Source organism: Kogia breviceps, chromosome 16 (assembly GCF_026419965.1).
Source record: "Kogia breviceps isolate mKogBre1 chromosome 16, mKogBre1 haplotype 1, whole genome shotgun sequence".
NCBI classification, from domain to species: Eukaryota; Metazoa; Chordata; class Mammalia; order Artiodactyla; family Physeteridae; genus Kogia; species Kogia breviceps.
Window position 1 is genome coordinate 51,634,286 of NC_081325.1, and position 15,578 is coordinate 51,649,863.

The 15,578-nt window shown below is 36.1% G+C and overlaps 1 protein-coding gene across 15 annotated transcripts in view; it reads right to left on the reverse strand.

Moving 5' to 3' along the window:
* Positions 1–15,578, reverse strand: part of MYCBP2 (MYC binding protein 2) — a 266,407-nt gene that overhangs the window by 86,013 nt on the left and 164,816 nt on the right. For all 15 annotated transcript variants that reach the window (XM_067016840.1, XM_067016846.1, XM_067016845.1 and 12 more), the window contains 4 exons: positions 13,762–13,934; positions 12,177–12,321; positions 8,279–8,494; positions 3,206–3,261 (listed from right to left, as the gene is read on the reverse strand). In XM_067016840.1, the coding sequence (XP_066872941.1) occupies positions 3,206–3,261; positions 8,279–8,494; positions 12,177–12,321; positions 13,762–13,934 (590 nt within the window). The remainder of the gene's footprint in view (positions 1–3,205; positions 3,262–8,278; positions 8,495–12,176; positions 12,322–13,761; positions 13,935–15,578) is intronic.

The window sequence follows — 15,578 nt, forward strand, 5'->3', positions numbered from 1 at the left end:
GCTGTGAATCTCATTCCGTCAGCACTTCTGTGATGCAATTATCTTGCTCTCTCTCATTCATCGTCAATTTCTCCCACTTTTACTAGATCATTTCTATTTCTATTTCCTTTCTATACAAACAAACTCAAAATCTTCCATCTTAAACACCTCCCCTTGATATTACAGCCTTCCCTAATATGGTCTCATATCTTTTTTCCCATTTACAGCAAAACTTATCTAAAGAATTACCTACAATCACTCTCCATTTCCTCATTTCCAATTCTCTTCCAAAGCTTATTATCCTCACTAGGCTTTTGCTCCCAACACTTCACTGCAACTGATCATGTCACAGTCACCAATGACCACCACGTCCCCAAATCCAATCATTGCTTCTTCATCCTCAGCAATCTCTCAGTAGCATTTGATAACAACTGACAACTCCTCCTTTCTTGAAAAACCTTCTCTTTGCTTCTACAACATTTTTCTGGTTTCTCTTGTACCTCAGCGGCCATTCTTTCTCAGTGTTTTGTTGGCTCTCCCTTTTCTGAGCACACTTTAACTTATGGAATGCCCCAGGATTTGGGTCTAGATCTTCTTTTTTCTTTCAGTGTCATCTCTCTAGTCCAGTCATCCATTCCTCAGTTTTAAATACCATATGTATAAAGATGACTCAAACATTTATTTCTCCCCTGAATTTTGAACTGGTATTTCCCACTGCCCTGGAAATATCCCCACTTGCATAACTAAGAGGCATCTTGGCATCTCAATTTTAATATACCCAAAGAAGAATTATTATTTCCTCCTCACCCCAGCACCCAGCAAAACAAAAAACTCTTGCTCATTTCTCAGACTTTTTGATCCTCATAAAAATCATGGTACCAGGGGTCAGAAACATTTTCTGTAATGGTATTTTAGTCTATTGCACCAAGCCATCTTTGTCACAGTTTTTTAACTCTGTCACTGTCGTGTAAAAACAGCCACAGATGATACATAAGCTCATGAGCAAGACTGTGTTCTAATGTAACTTTACAAAAACATGCCTGGTTGGGTCTGCCGGCCAATCTTGGCAAACCCCTCTTCTGCTGGATAATCTATCCTGCTGCTGAAGCTGAAGAAACTTAGATTCCTTGGCAAACCCCTCTTCTGCTGGATAATCTATCCTGCTGCTGAAGCTGAAGAAACTTACATTCACTCTTGGATCTTCTCTTTCCTTCACCTCCCATTTCATTGTAGCAGCAGGCTGTTGGCTTCACCTTCTAAGTATATCCCAAATCCATCCAACCCCTCTTCATTTTCGCCGCTAAGGCCCTTCCACTGCTAGTCCAAGCCACCTTAGAGTCTCTAACTCATCTCTCTATTCCCACTCTTGCTCCCCTGAAATTCATTCTCCAGAGAGCAGCCACAATGATCTTTTTAAAACTATAAATCAGATTATATCACTCTCCTGCTAAAAGCCCTCCAAATAAATTTCTTACAAGAAAACTCAAACTTAACACAGCCTACCAGTCCCTATGTAATATGGCCATCACCTGGTTCTCTGATCTCATCTTCCACCATTTTCTTTCCTGCTCACTATTTTCCAGCCCCGCTTTCTGTTCCTCAAAGACATCAAGCTCCGTCTACCCCAGATTTTCTCTTCCTAGACTGAACTTCCCCAAATCTTTACACAACCAACTACCATCTAGCTCTCCACTCAAATAACGCCTCTTCAAACAGCCCTCCCCTGTCATCCAATACTTTGGTGACCTATCCCATCCTCATCACTCTCAGTCAAATACCCTTCTTTATTATCACTATGTAGTTTACTTATTTATAGTTTGTTTCTCCACAGGAATATATCTGTCATGAGAACCAGCACCTTCTCTATCTTGTTCATAGAAATATCCCAGTGCCTTCCATAGAGTAGATGCCTAATAGTATTTGCTGAATTAATAAATACACTCACTTTGACAAGAGACTTTTAAAATTAAGTTTAAAATGCCCAATGCATAGAAAAACCTATTTACTGGCAAATGGCCAATGTGTTCTTATTTAACATGCTATAAACCTACGGAGTCCATATTTAGTTTACAAAAATCATATGCTTCCACTGAATGGACGCTTTGTAACTAAAACTAAGCCAGAGACAAAATGCTACTTCCCTATTCCTAGACAAAGATACATTCTCAAAACTTCGCTATTTTGACAGAACACTTTCTGGATTGTGCATTAAAACTCTACTTTGCATACGTATCAGAGTAAAGTCATAGTAACCTGTTAATTTCTAATAAGTCATTGATATATGATAAATACAAGTACGTATGCTGTTTTAGATTCACTTCAGAGATTTTTCTAAATTCTATGGAGGTGGTCTGTCTAAAGTACAATCAATCTAGTAAGTTTTTCCAAGCAACTGTTTTAAAAAGTACTTCTCCTAACAAGCAAATAAAATAGTAAGCCAAAAACTCTGTTTCAGAAAATCTGCTTCAATCTGGAGTTAGAAGAATTACCCAGAGGCTTAAAAATAAAAGACTTCATAACTGAAAATACAAATACAACATACACTGAAATCGCTTTGCCACTCATTAGGTGAAGGAGAGAGGGAAACAAAAAGAGAAAAAACAAACTAACCAATGCTTTACAAGCCAATTTATATACTTTTAGATACTAGTTATTTCTTTATTACCTTAGTATTATTTAACATATTGGCAGTACTACAGTTCAATATAAATACATTCTACCTGTGAATCTACATATTATAAAACCTGTTGTAAATCTCTACCAGGGGATATGGGGATATATGTATACATATAGCTGATTCACTTTGTTACAGAGCAGAAATTAACACAACATTGTAAAGCAATTATACTCCAATAAGGATGTTAAAAAAAAAATCTTCACCAGGAATTTTAGAATCCTATATTTTTTTTTTTTTTTTTTTTTTGGTGGTACGCGGGCCTCTCACTGTTGTGGCCTCTCCCGTTGCGGAGCACAGGCTCCGGACGCGCAGGCTCAGCGGCCATGGCTCACGGGCCCAGCCGCTCCGCGGCATGTGGGATCTTCCCGGACCAGGGCACGAACCCGTGTCCCCTGCATCGGCAGGCAGATTCTCAACCACTGCGCCACCAGGGAAGCCCATAGAATCCTATATTTATTTATAGAAAATAAAGTTGGAATGCAGGGTGATCTTAGTTATAAGCAGTTGGCAACACATGTTTTGGCTATACTTTGAGAAAATGATCCTCACCTCTTAGGAGTTGGTGATGCAAAACGCAGTTCTTCAAATGAGTAATTTTCATAAACCTTTAAGAAAGAGATGAGCAAGAATCACAAAATCATTAGAAACATTCTTAACTAACGCACTGATAGAACATTCAATAAATGGTGCTGAGACAACTGGTTATCCATACAGGAGAAAAAGAAAAAACTCAATTACCTACATCACACCATTTACAAAAATAAATTCTAGGTGTGTTAAAGACCTACATGTAACAAATAAAACATCAACAAATTCAGAAGAAGAAAAAGATAATATGTTTTAAGTACATTAAAATTTTAAATTTCTCCAAAACAATGACACTATAAAGCAATGGCAAAGTTAAGCCTTCACCTGGGAGAAGGGGATTTGTAATTTATTTAATCTAAATGGGATATGAATCCATAATATATTCAGAACAAATCAATACAAAAGACAGAAACAACACAAAAGAAAAGTGAGTAAAGGGAAGTCACTGAAGAGGGAAATCTGAAAGGCCAATAAACATTTGATAAGTTATTCAACTAGACTGCGGATCAAGAAAATGCAAATTAAAACAACAAGATGATCCTATCACAGTCATCAAGTTGTGCTGGTAAGAACCAAATGCTGGTGAGAACATGAAGTACCTAGCATTTTGATACATTGCTCATGGGCATATAAATTTTGGCAATATTTAATATAGCTGAAGACAGGGTATGTCCTACTATCCAGCAGTTCCACTTCTAGATATATATCTTAGAAAAACTCTTGCTCATGTGCAAAAGGGGACATATACGAGGATGTTTATTTCAATACAATTTACAGCAGTGAAAAAAACTAGAAACAACCTAAATGCCCATCAGTAGGGGAATGAACAAATTATGGAACAGTAATACACTGGAATACTTCAAAGTAGATAAATTGAATGCACTACAGCTACATGACTAAACCTTAAAAACAATGTTGGACAAACACTGGCAAAGTGATAGATGCATATGATACCATTTTTATAAACTTCTGAAAAATACACAAAATTCTAAATACTATATTCCTTATAGATTAATTTGTACTCAGTAAAATATAAAAAAATGTATCTGGGGAAGAAGAACCATTAATTACCTTCAGGACAGTGGTTACCTTTAGGGAAGGGATGGGAATGGGTCCAGGGAGAAGGGTTTACAGAGGGTTGCAATTGTACTGTTAACAATCTGTTTCTTAACAGAAATAACAAAAAGATCTGAAAAAGTTTGGTGAAATGTAAAGATAAAAATGGGTTGTAGGTACATGAAACTTGTCACATTATTTCCAATACTTTTATATTCCTGCAGCAATTCCAAATTAACCTTTCAAGGTTCAGGTAAAGTTCTCCAATTGCTCATTCATTTCAAACTACTACTATACTTACAGCAAAGAGAAGCACACCCACACCACTCACAAGCCCCCTTCCTTCGCCCCACCCTCGCTGTTTTCATGAAAGTGATTTAGAAATGACCTAGCTCTGTCACCTACTAAAAAGTTACAAGTAAGGAAAATGCAATTTCAGGGTAAGTCTAACAAGATTACAACAGTGTTAATAGCAGGAAAACTCAAGTTTCCAGATTCACAGTACAATGGGTTTTCTACTTCAACAATTTCCCTCAAATACATATTATTCTATTTAATAATGAAAGAATAGATCATATCTCACTTTTACATCCTCCACCATATTTAGTTCACTACTGGGTAGCACGCGGTATCTGTGAATGGTTGATATAAGAGGATCCTCTTTCCTGGAATGTGAATTAATATCTCAAAGAGACAGTTTGGGAATGGTATTCTGTAACTGCCTTAACCTGGGCCTCTCAGAACATTCCTGAAATACTGAATTCAGTTCTGGTAACTAGATTTTCAAAAGAAATTATACAAACCTAAGTATGTTCATAGGAAACTAAAAGAATAATTAGGGAGGTAAGGAGTCCAGAAGCTAAATCTCTTTAAAAAAAGTTGAAATGAATTAGAATATTTAGCTTCAAATTCTTTACTCGTGGACAACTCATCCAAAACTCTGGCTTTTCCATTCCTTTATTTCTTCAACCTCAATAATCTCAACTTCAACTTTGTTTCAGACACTCGTACCAAAAGTCACAGACCTGTGATGTTAGTCAGAACTGTTCAATCTCTGATACCAAAATAAAATGGCCTGCTCCGTTCTCTGCCTCCATAACTCCTACCATATCTATTCTTAGATGTCTAGTCCTTCTCACCTCCTTAAATTTCTCTCTCTGAATCCATTTTTATTTTCCCTTCCAAACCAGCTGGGTTCTGCTGTCTTTTCTTTAACCACCATATGCTCAACTTCCTTCTCAGTCACTGCTCTTTTGTTGAACTATCTGGCACAAGGACCATGCCAAATCAATCCAAATGATTATCTTATTCGTGTTCGTAAGACTCACACTGCACTGTTAATACAGGATCTTCAACTCAACTGATTCTCCAAGGATGTCTGATAAGTCTTTTCTGATCAGTTTCTCTTCGTTCTCTACAATAACTGTGTCATTTTTTCCCTGTGATTCAAAATCTTGACCCTAAGATTCATCACTCCCATCTCCAATCTAAAACATATAATTGCTATCATAAATAATTCTTCACTGCACAACCTATAAATTTATTAGCAATTGTATTAATTCTTTTATTTTCCCTCTCCTGGTACAGTGAAAGAGGCAATACTCCTCCTATTTACAGCCAATCCCTCCACCTGAGCTATAGATATTATTTTTATCTCTTGGAGTATCTTCATTGTTCCCTTCTTCTCAATCGTCTCCTCATCAGTATTAAAACATGTCTTTCTATATTCAGTCTCAGACTCTAAAGCCCTCACTCAATCCCATTTCCTCTGTTTCTTTTTATAACCAAACACCGTGAAAGACTTATCTACATTCATTTTGTCTTTAGCTATCTTCACTTCCTCTTCATCTACAAATTAATCAACTGACTATGCCTCTAAAGCTGCTCCTGCCAAGATCACTGATCACTGCTAGATCCTTTTCAAGACTTCACCCTGCAGCATAACATTGTTAACTCGTCTTAAACAGCTTTCTGTGACTTTCAGGACATGGCATAAGGTAGTTGGGGGAAGTAGGAACATCAAATCTGGAATCAGACTCTCTGTCACTGTGTGCCCTTGGGCAAGTTATTCAACCTCTCTGTGCTTCAGTTTCCACATGTGTAACATGGGAATAAGAAAGAGTCATTTATAGGGTTGTTATGAGGATGAAATGAGTTGCCATATGCAACATGGGGGGAAAAGTGGCAAAGGTAAGAGCTGGTGTCCTACTTTGTACTAGCCCTTTGGCTAGTATTCTTGCCAATGTTGTTGTTTCCATTTTCATTTCCTTTTTGTTTTAAATTTATCTATCTTGTAAATCAATACTTCTCAAAGTATAGCTTTTGAACCTGAATCATTCTGCATATTTGTTTTATACGTGAATTTTGGAACCTCTTTTCAGACCTACTGAATCTAAATCTTTGGATGGGAGGAAAATCTCCATTTTAAATAAGTGCTCCACGGGGTTTCCCTGGCAGCGCAGTGGTTAAGAATCTGCCTGCCAATGCCGGGGACGTGGGTTCGAGCCCTGGTGTGGGAAGACCTCACATGCCGTGTAGCAACTAAGACCGTGCACCACAACTACTGAGCCTGCGCTCTAGAGCCCACGAGTCACAACTACTGGGCCCGCGTGCCACATCTACTGAAGCCCGCGTGCCTAGAGCCCGTGCTCCACAACAAGAGAAGCCATCACAATGAGTAGCCCACGCATCGCAATGAAGAGTAGCCCCGGCTTGCTGCAACTAGAGAAAGCCTGCGCGCAGCAATGAAGACCCAATGCAGCCAAAAATAAATAAATAAATTTATTTTAAAAAGAAAAATAAATAAATAAATAAGAGCTCCAGATGATTCTGATGTGGACAAATGTTTGAGAATCACCGATATTGATGTTCCTCAGGACCCGGTCCTTGAACTTCCCTCTCCTCTCACCACGTTAGACAGAGATCATCTGTTTCCATAATTTCATGAGTAATACAAGTACTGATGATTCTCCAATTCTTTTCTTGAGGTAAGACTATGATCACTTCAGGTTTGTAGTTCCAACTTCTTTTTATATATCCTCACATGGATATTTCAGAGATATCTAAAACTCATCACATCCAAAGCTGAATCTGTTATCCAACATTATCAATCTCACTACTCAAGCTCAAAATGTGAACTCCAATTTTTATTTCCTACCTTTCACTTTACCCCATATCCATTAGCCACTAAGTCTTAATCTATCCTAAATATCTCTTGAATCTACCCTAATTGACAACTCACTAGTCCAAGGGATCAGTATATCTCACCAGATTAAGTCATCTCCTAAAGAGACTTAAACCAAACCATGTTTCTTGATTATCCTCCCAACTACATTCTCCATATTCCGCCATGATCTTTATAAAACACAAATCTAATCATGCCATTCCTGCAACTGAAAGCCTTCAATGGCTCACCACTGCTCTCTGAAAATAGCAAAATTCCTAACTTCTATTTCAAATAACAACCATCTTGATAATTTAGACTAACATTGCCTCTAAGGATAACTAAAAACGCTGGACAAAATTCTTTTTTAAAAAAATCTGTCTAAAGGCACCAAAGAGCTAAAAAGCCTAAAGAAGTAAGAAACCCAAAGAGATGAGCCTGGCATTTGGAAGAACCCAAAGTTAAAGGGGGCCTAGGTAAACTCTGAATCCCTGAAGGGCTATGTCCTAGGAGTACTGGTAAATTGAAAATAGACAAGTATGTTTGCAGGAAAGGAAATCCAGTTTCCAAACATCTCAATCTCTGATTGAATTAACTTGATATACAACTGGAAACCTCTCTAGACTTCTGCCAAAAACGAATGAAAATCCTCTTTGTCGGAAAATAACCTTATCCTTAAAAAAACATCGCAAGTTTGACATCTATCAACAACTCTCTAGACCTGTGATTTGTAACTGAGTTTGAATCACTGAAATGTCTGTTAAATGAATGAACGGTGAAAAAATAAAATTTTTCTGATAAGTAAAATAAATTACCTTCATCATTGTGATGGCAATATATCGAGCCTCCTTCACTATCATTGGTTCATATGAAACATCCAGCTTTGGTGATGCCAGCCCACCGAAAGTCATGTCAGTATTAGAAGGTACAGTTGTTACTGCAGGACTGCCAGGAATCCGTTGAGGTTTCTTTACTTGCTCTTGTTGTAAAGATGTTTTTTTCTGAGAAACAGGAACGGCTTTCACTTCCACCTAACCATGATATTATAAAAACCAAATGCTATTATTATATAACTGTCCGTAACACATCAAAAGAAGCAATTTACACAGTTATAAACTCACAATTCTATACATTTTATGTTACCACTCGTTCCTCTTGGGCATTCCTTTCAAAGATTATTTAACATTGCCAGAATGATCAAGATGGTTCCACCTCAATAGGGATCCTGAACACAGTGTAAAAGAGAGGGCTTGTTTTGGGGAATAAATAATCATAAATATCAAAACACAAAATAAAAACAAAGGCCACCATTAATAAAGTCCAGGAAAGGATAGTCAAACGAATCTACATTCTTGCAGGGACTAACATTAAATTATTTTATCCGGTAATTCAGGTATAAATACTTGCCAGCAATCTTCACATATATTAAAGCACTGATCTCAATTTTAGCTATACTGTTTTTAGCTATACTGTTTTGCAGAAGAAAAAGTACTCCATTGATAGGTATCTTAGAAATTAACAGCTAATAAAACAAATCTTATACCTAAAAATTAAAGATGTTTATTTACTCTGCAAAAAGAGTACTATTAGATAGTTTTGTCACCAACACGAACTATTAGAGCTAAGCAACCTATCAATAATTAAACTTTCCAACTCAGCTTCTTCAACGATAATATGGGGATATCTTTTATCTATACTTTACTGTAGAGATGCAAAGAACAGACTTCCTAAGGCATTTTAAAACACTGAAAGTATAAATTGTCTCATAAACAATACTCAGAAATACTTTCCAGGAATTATAACAAAACATTTTATTGTTATTTATTTGTTTATGCATTGGCAAAAAACACTCAATCCCTAGGCAACCACAAAGTTACAAACAATTTAAATACCACTTTAGCTCTTTATCATTCTGAGGGTCACCAAAAATTTCTTCTGTTCTTTTCAGACCTACTTTTGTGGTTGGCAAGAACAGGTAATTAATTCAACATCAAGCTCCTCACAGAAATAGAAAGGATTGCATAAAAGAAAGTGACAATATTACTTAAGTAACTGAGAGACACCTCAGAAATGTGGAATGTCTTTAACGTGTATTATTCTTATTAATACCATACTAGGGAGTCAGTAGTTTGAGACTCTCAGTGTCTATATATAAAGTTAAGCGTAGCTAGCAAATACATTCCATTAAATAACCACAATCTTTAGTTGGGGTTATGAGATTCAGTATTTGGACTGATATAATGCTCTGAAAATATTTAAAACCCAACTTACATTTAAAACACAGAAGTTTAAAGATACATGGTAAAATTCTTCAGCTCATTACATTGCCACCATTAAAAGCTATAAACTTAAATGTAATAAAAAGGAAAAAAAAGCAAATGCTTCCAAATTCTAAGACGTTTGATTTTAAATTATAGCCACTATTTTTATACGTACTATTTTGATTTAATCTTTCTTTAAACAACTGTATTTACCCTAAGTAAATTAACAGTAGAAGTACATCTGCCTATGTACTACGAACATTGAAGTAAATCACTGAATAATTTCATACTCTAGGAGTACTGAGATATAAAATGATAACCATTCTGCTTTCTTTCATAAACTGTGCTTCTTTGTAAAATTTGTTATTCTTTTATTTCCTACACAACTTTCTCTTTTCATTAAATAAGATTTCCTTGGAATAATCATTTTATAAGTTAAAAAAACAATAACACTTGCTTCTTTAAAAAGGATTTTGGATCTCACTGAAATATTATCTGCAAACCAACTTCTTTGTTCCAAATAATTGGTTATTACTATATAAGGATACTTCAATCGTTTTTGAGAAGTCTAAAATGCTCCTAAAACTTCATGTGCTATCAGGCTGAAAACAAAATACATTGAACTAATTTTGTTTTCAGCTAATATGATAATGTGACATAATAAATTAAACATCAAGAGGTATGCAAATCACTTTTCCTAAGTAGTATTTACTGGAGTTTCCTAGATACGGTTTCTAAATTAGACATAAATCTGATATGAACTTGAGCATACTGAGTAAGAGATTTAGGGCTTCTCGCCTTCAAGAAGCAAAATATGTAGGGAAAAAAAAGAGGAAGTAAAGAAAGAGAGACAGATCATGTGGGTAAAAAAAGAACCCACAGAGGAGAACAAAAGATAAAGCATAAAGTCTGACTCTGAAATGTAAGATGTAAACAACCCAGGCACCAGAATGGAGTAAGAGACAACAAAGCAAGGTGGAAACACAGGAAAATACAGCTGAAGATACACTATAGGCATAACAGTATGAACATTAAAAAGAAATGAAATGTTATGCCGCCCTGGAAAATGGTTAACTACAACGTAGTCACATGAATAAGGAACTTACTGTGGGCTCAAAGACTGGATTTAACAACTCACTACATACACTTAAGTGAGAAATTCATCAGTGAATACACAAACCCCTCAATATATTAATGTATATTGTATTGTGATCAAAACTCTGTCCTTGAGAGGAGTGATTTTTTTGTATCACTTTCAGAATTACTTTCTTCTCCGTTCAATTTTTTTCTTATAATCTGTGATGCTTTTTGCATTCTAAAGAGAAATTCTTAGCAGGCCTGAAATTGCTTTGATGAGGTGTGATTTTCCTTTAAAAAGTAAAATATAAGGGAAAATATAAGAGTGCAGCATACTGTATGAATGTGTATTATGTATACTGTATGTAACTAAGAGTACATACTCTTCCACCCTATATATGTACGTTTGGGTCATAATGCAAATCCTTGCTGTGGGTCATGGCCAAAACTTTGAAAGCCACTGGTAAAGAGCCTGATTTTTGTTTAGTATCAGGGTCAAATACTTTTCCATACAGTTTTACTTACTGGTCTTAAGACATATGAACTATATGTCTCTTGTCTTTTTTTACTATGCATTACAATATGCTCTAAAATGTCATTATCAATTCAGGTTTCAGGGAAAAGGTATCCAAAGAACTATATCCTTCAATATAGCACATGACTAGTTCCAATCCTCATTCTTTTACAATCCAAATTTATGTATTTCTAATTTATTTAATAAGTATCAATATTATATTTTAAAGCTTGTTTCAACAGTACCAAATGCAAAGTGTATTTGAGTCTTTTAAAAGATAGGTACAGGGCTTCCTTGGTAGAGCAGTGGTTGAGAATCCGCCTGCCAATGCAGGGGACACGGGTTCGTGCCCCGGTCCGGGAAGATCCCACATGCCGCAGAGCGGCTGGGCCCGTGAGCCATGGCCGCTGAGCCTGCGCGTCCGGAGTCTGTGCTCCGCAACGGGAGAGGCCACAACAGTGAGGGACCCGCGTAACGAAAAAAAAAGAAAAAAAAAAAAAAAAAAAAAGATAGGTACAAAATTTTAAAATGTATTCTTTCATTGATTTATTCAGTTACTTATGTATGAATGGCCTTCCCTCTGTGTGCTTAGTACTCTTTGTACGGACACTTTCTTATCCTTCCTTGCAATCACCATAGCACCTAGCAAAATGTAAAAAAACAAACTAAAAAATAGATACCTTGGAAAGTTGAGTACTGATTAATATAAACAAGCCATTTAAACAATTTTTTGGCTTCCTTCTTTACGTATATCTAAAGAGGGTACTGTATATGGACTCTAAGCACTTGCCATTTCCAAAATTTTATTAGTTACAACAGTCAGTACATAGCTGTCTACTAATACAATCCCAATATAATTACCTTCATATTGGGAACGTGTACCACATCCCCATACTGGTCTTTTGTTTGAACAGTGATGGTGGTAGGCCAACCACAACGAATATCATCCTTATTCAGAATCAAAGATGTTTTCTGAGGATCAGCATAGGAATCTGGCTGAAGCCACCTAGCAGTAATGAAAAAAACAAGTAAACAAAAAACCAAACATTCATCAACATCTCCAATGATTAACATGAAACTAAGCCAAATGAATAAAACTTGTATCAAACAAAATGCTAAAATGGTATCTTCATTTCTGATTCGGTGATAATGACAGGTGTATCCCTTGGAAATAGTTAATGACAAATTCATTAAAAAATATGCTGAAGCATATAAGATTTCTGATGATTACAAATAAAATAGAAATAATTTTAAAATCAGGAAATTTGAAATTTTAACTATAGCTGATTTAAAATAAGCAAGAAAATGAATTTAGGTTGCATATACTTTGAAGTCCCAAATACACTCTTTAAGGGAGGTCTGCTGAATTTGCCAACCTGAAAGCCTGGAAAAGAGCACGGTGTCTGTCAAAGCAGGGACAGAAGTGACATTCTGCTTGCTGGAGAGCAAGCAGGTTAAAGATATGTTGTCTATCTTCTCTTTTTTTTTTTTTAACATCTTTATTGGAGTATAATTGCTTTACTATGGTCTGTTAGTTTCTGCTGTATAACAAAGTGAATCAGCTATACGTATACATATATCCGCATATGCCCTCGCTCTTGCATCTCCCTCCCACCCTCCCTATCCCACCCCTCTAGGTGGTCACAAAGCACTGAGCTGATCTCCCTGTGCTATGCGGCTGCTTCCCTTTACACAATTTCTTAACGATCTTCCCTCACTACCCTCCCCTTCCATGTAAATTTGGCCTATTTTCTATACTTTGTGATATCCATGCCTGAATTCATGATCATCATATCCATGATCTACATTCAAGTTGTCCTGTGAGATGAGTAATGAGTAATTCTGCCATGCATTACATAAAAAGTCCATAAAGATAGCACAGAGGCTGACTTAAAAGATTTTCTATTCTTCTCCAGTCACCATTTTGGTTTTTAAAAACTAAAGAGTAATCTCTGTAGTGTTAAAATTAAAGCCAGAAAGAAGTCAGATTTCTATATTTACTAGTAAAATCACAAGTCAACATATTTGTTCTTTTCATCTTCACAAAAAAGCAGATACCAACAAAATAAATGAGAACTCCACAACCTCAAATGATTTAAATTCTAAATTTATATTTGTATTAATTGTAGATTTGGAAAAAAACCTCATATTAAAATAAATATAGTGATAAACTTAGGAGTTTAGTACAGATATTAAATACTACATCGAGTGCACAGACTTCTCAATTTTACCAGGTGTTCTATATATTTTTAACCACTATTATATATTTTTAAAATACTTTGAAATATTAACTACCATTTTATACTTCGGCAAGTCCAAAACACATAAACTAGATTATCTTAGGCAGCACTGTAACATCCTAACAACTCCCTTCTCATTTATCTTCAGAAACGAAGACTGAGGCAAGCCCTGAAAGGAAGTCATTGTAGTACTTAATATACATTACCTCGCAAGCCTTCCACCACTTGATCCTGGGACACAAGCAATAAAATCATCCAGAAAGGACTGTTCATTGCTTTGGATTTGAAGTGGTAAGTTTCCTTCTAGTGCCTCCAATATAGTTGGTGAATGAGAAAGCGCTAAACCCTTTCCAAGAATACCAGAATGGGTTTTGCACACCTGTTGGGTAAAAGAGATCATTTGTATATTTTATTTTTTTAATTTATTTTTAATATATATTCTTATATAACAGACTTTATTTTTCAATTTTATTTTATTTTTTATACAGCCGGTTCTTACTAGTTATCTATTTTATACATATTACTCTATATACGTCAATCCCAATCTCCCAATTCATCCCACCACCACCTCCCCACAACCCCGCTTTCCCCACTTGGTGTCCATTCGTTTCTTCTGTGTCTCTAATTCTGCCTTGCAGGCTGGTTCATCTGTACCATTTTTCTAGATTCCACATATATGTATTAATACACAATATCTTTTCTCTTTCTGACTTACTTCACTCTGTATGACAGTCTCTAGGTCCATCCACGTCTCTACAAATGATCCAATTTCCTTCCTTTTTATGGCTAATACTCAACTGTATATAAGTACCACATTTTCTTTATCCATTCATCTGTCGACGGGCATTTAGGTTGCTTCCATGACCTGGCTATTGTAAACAGTGCTGCAATGAACGTTGGGGTGCATGTGTCTTTTTGAATTACGGTTTTCTCTGCTTATATGCCAGTAGTGGGAATGCTGGGTCATATGGTACTTCTATTTTTAGTTTTTTAAGGAACCTCCATACTGTTCTCCATAGTGGCTGTATCAATTTACATTCCCACCAACAGTGCAAGAGGGTTCCCTTTTCTCCACACCTGAGAGCATTTGCTGTTTGTAGACTGTCTGATGATGCCCATTCTAACACGTGTGAGGTGATACCTCATTGTAGTTTTGATTGGCATTTCTCTAATAATTAGTGATGTTGAGCAGCTTTTCATGTGCCTCCTGGCCATCTGTATGTCTCCTTTGGAGAAATGTCTATTTAGGTCTTCTGCCCATTTTAGGATTGGGTTTTTTTTTTTTTTTTTTTTTTTTTAATATTGAGCTGCATGAGCTGTTTATATATTTTGGAGATTAATCCTTTGTCCGTTGATTCATTTGCAAATATTTTCTCCCGTTCTAAGGGTTGTCTTTTCATCTTGCTTATAGTTTCCTTTGCTGTGCAAGAGCTTTTAAGTTTCATTAGGTCCCATTTGTTTATTTTTGTTTTTATTTCCATTACTCTAGGAGGTGGGTCTAAAGAGATCTTGCTGTGATTTATGGGAAAGAGTGTTCTTCCTATGGTCTTATATTTAATTCTTTAATCCATCTTTAGTTTATTTTTGTGTATGGTGTTAGGGAGTGTTCTAATTTCATTCTTTTACATGTAGCTGTCCAGTTTTCCCAGCACCACTTATTGAAGAGACTGTCTTTTCTCCATTGTATATCCTTGCCTTTGTTGTCATAGATTAGTTGGCCATAGGTGCATGGGTTTATCTCTGGGCTTTCTATCCTGCTCCATTGATCTAGATTTCTGTTTTTTGTGCCAGTACCACACTGTCCTGATTACTGCAGCTTTGTAGCATACTCTGAAGTCAGGGAGTCTGATTCCTCCAGCTCAGTCTTCTTCCCTCAAGATTGCTTTGGCTATTCAGGGTATTTTGTGTCTCCACACAAATTTGAAGATTTTTTTGTTCTAGTTTTGTAAAAAATGCCATTGGTAATTTGATACGGATTGCACTGAATCTGTAGATTGCTTTGGGTAGTATAGTCATTTTCACA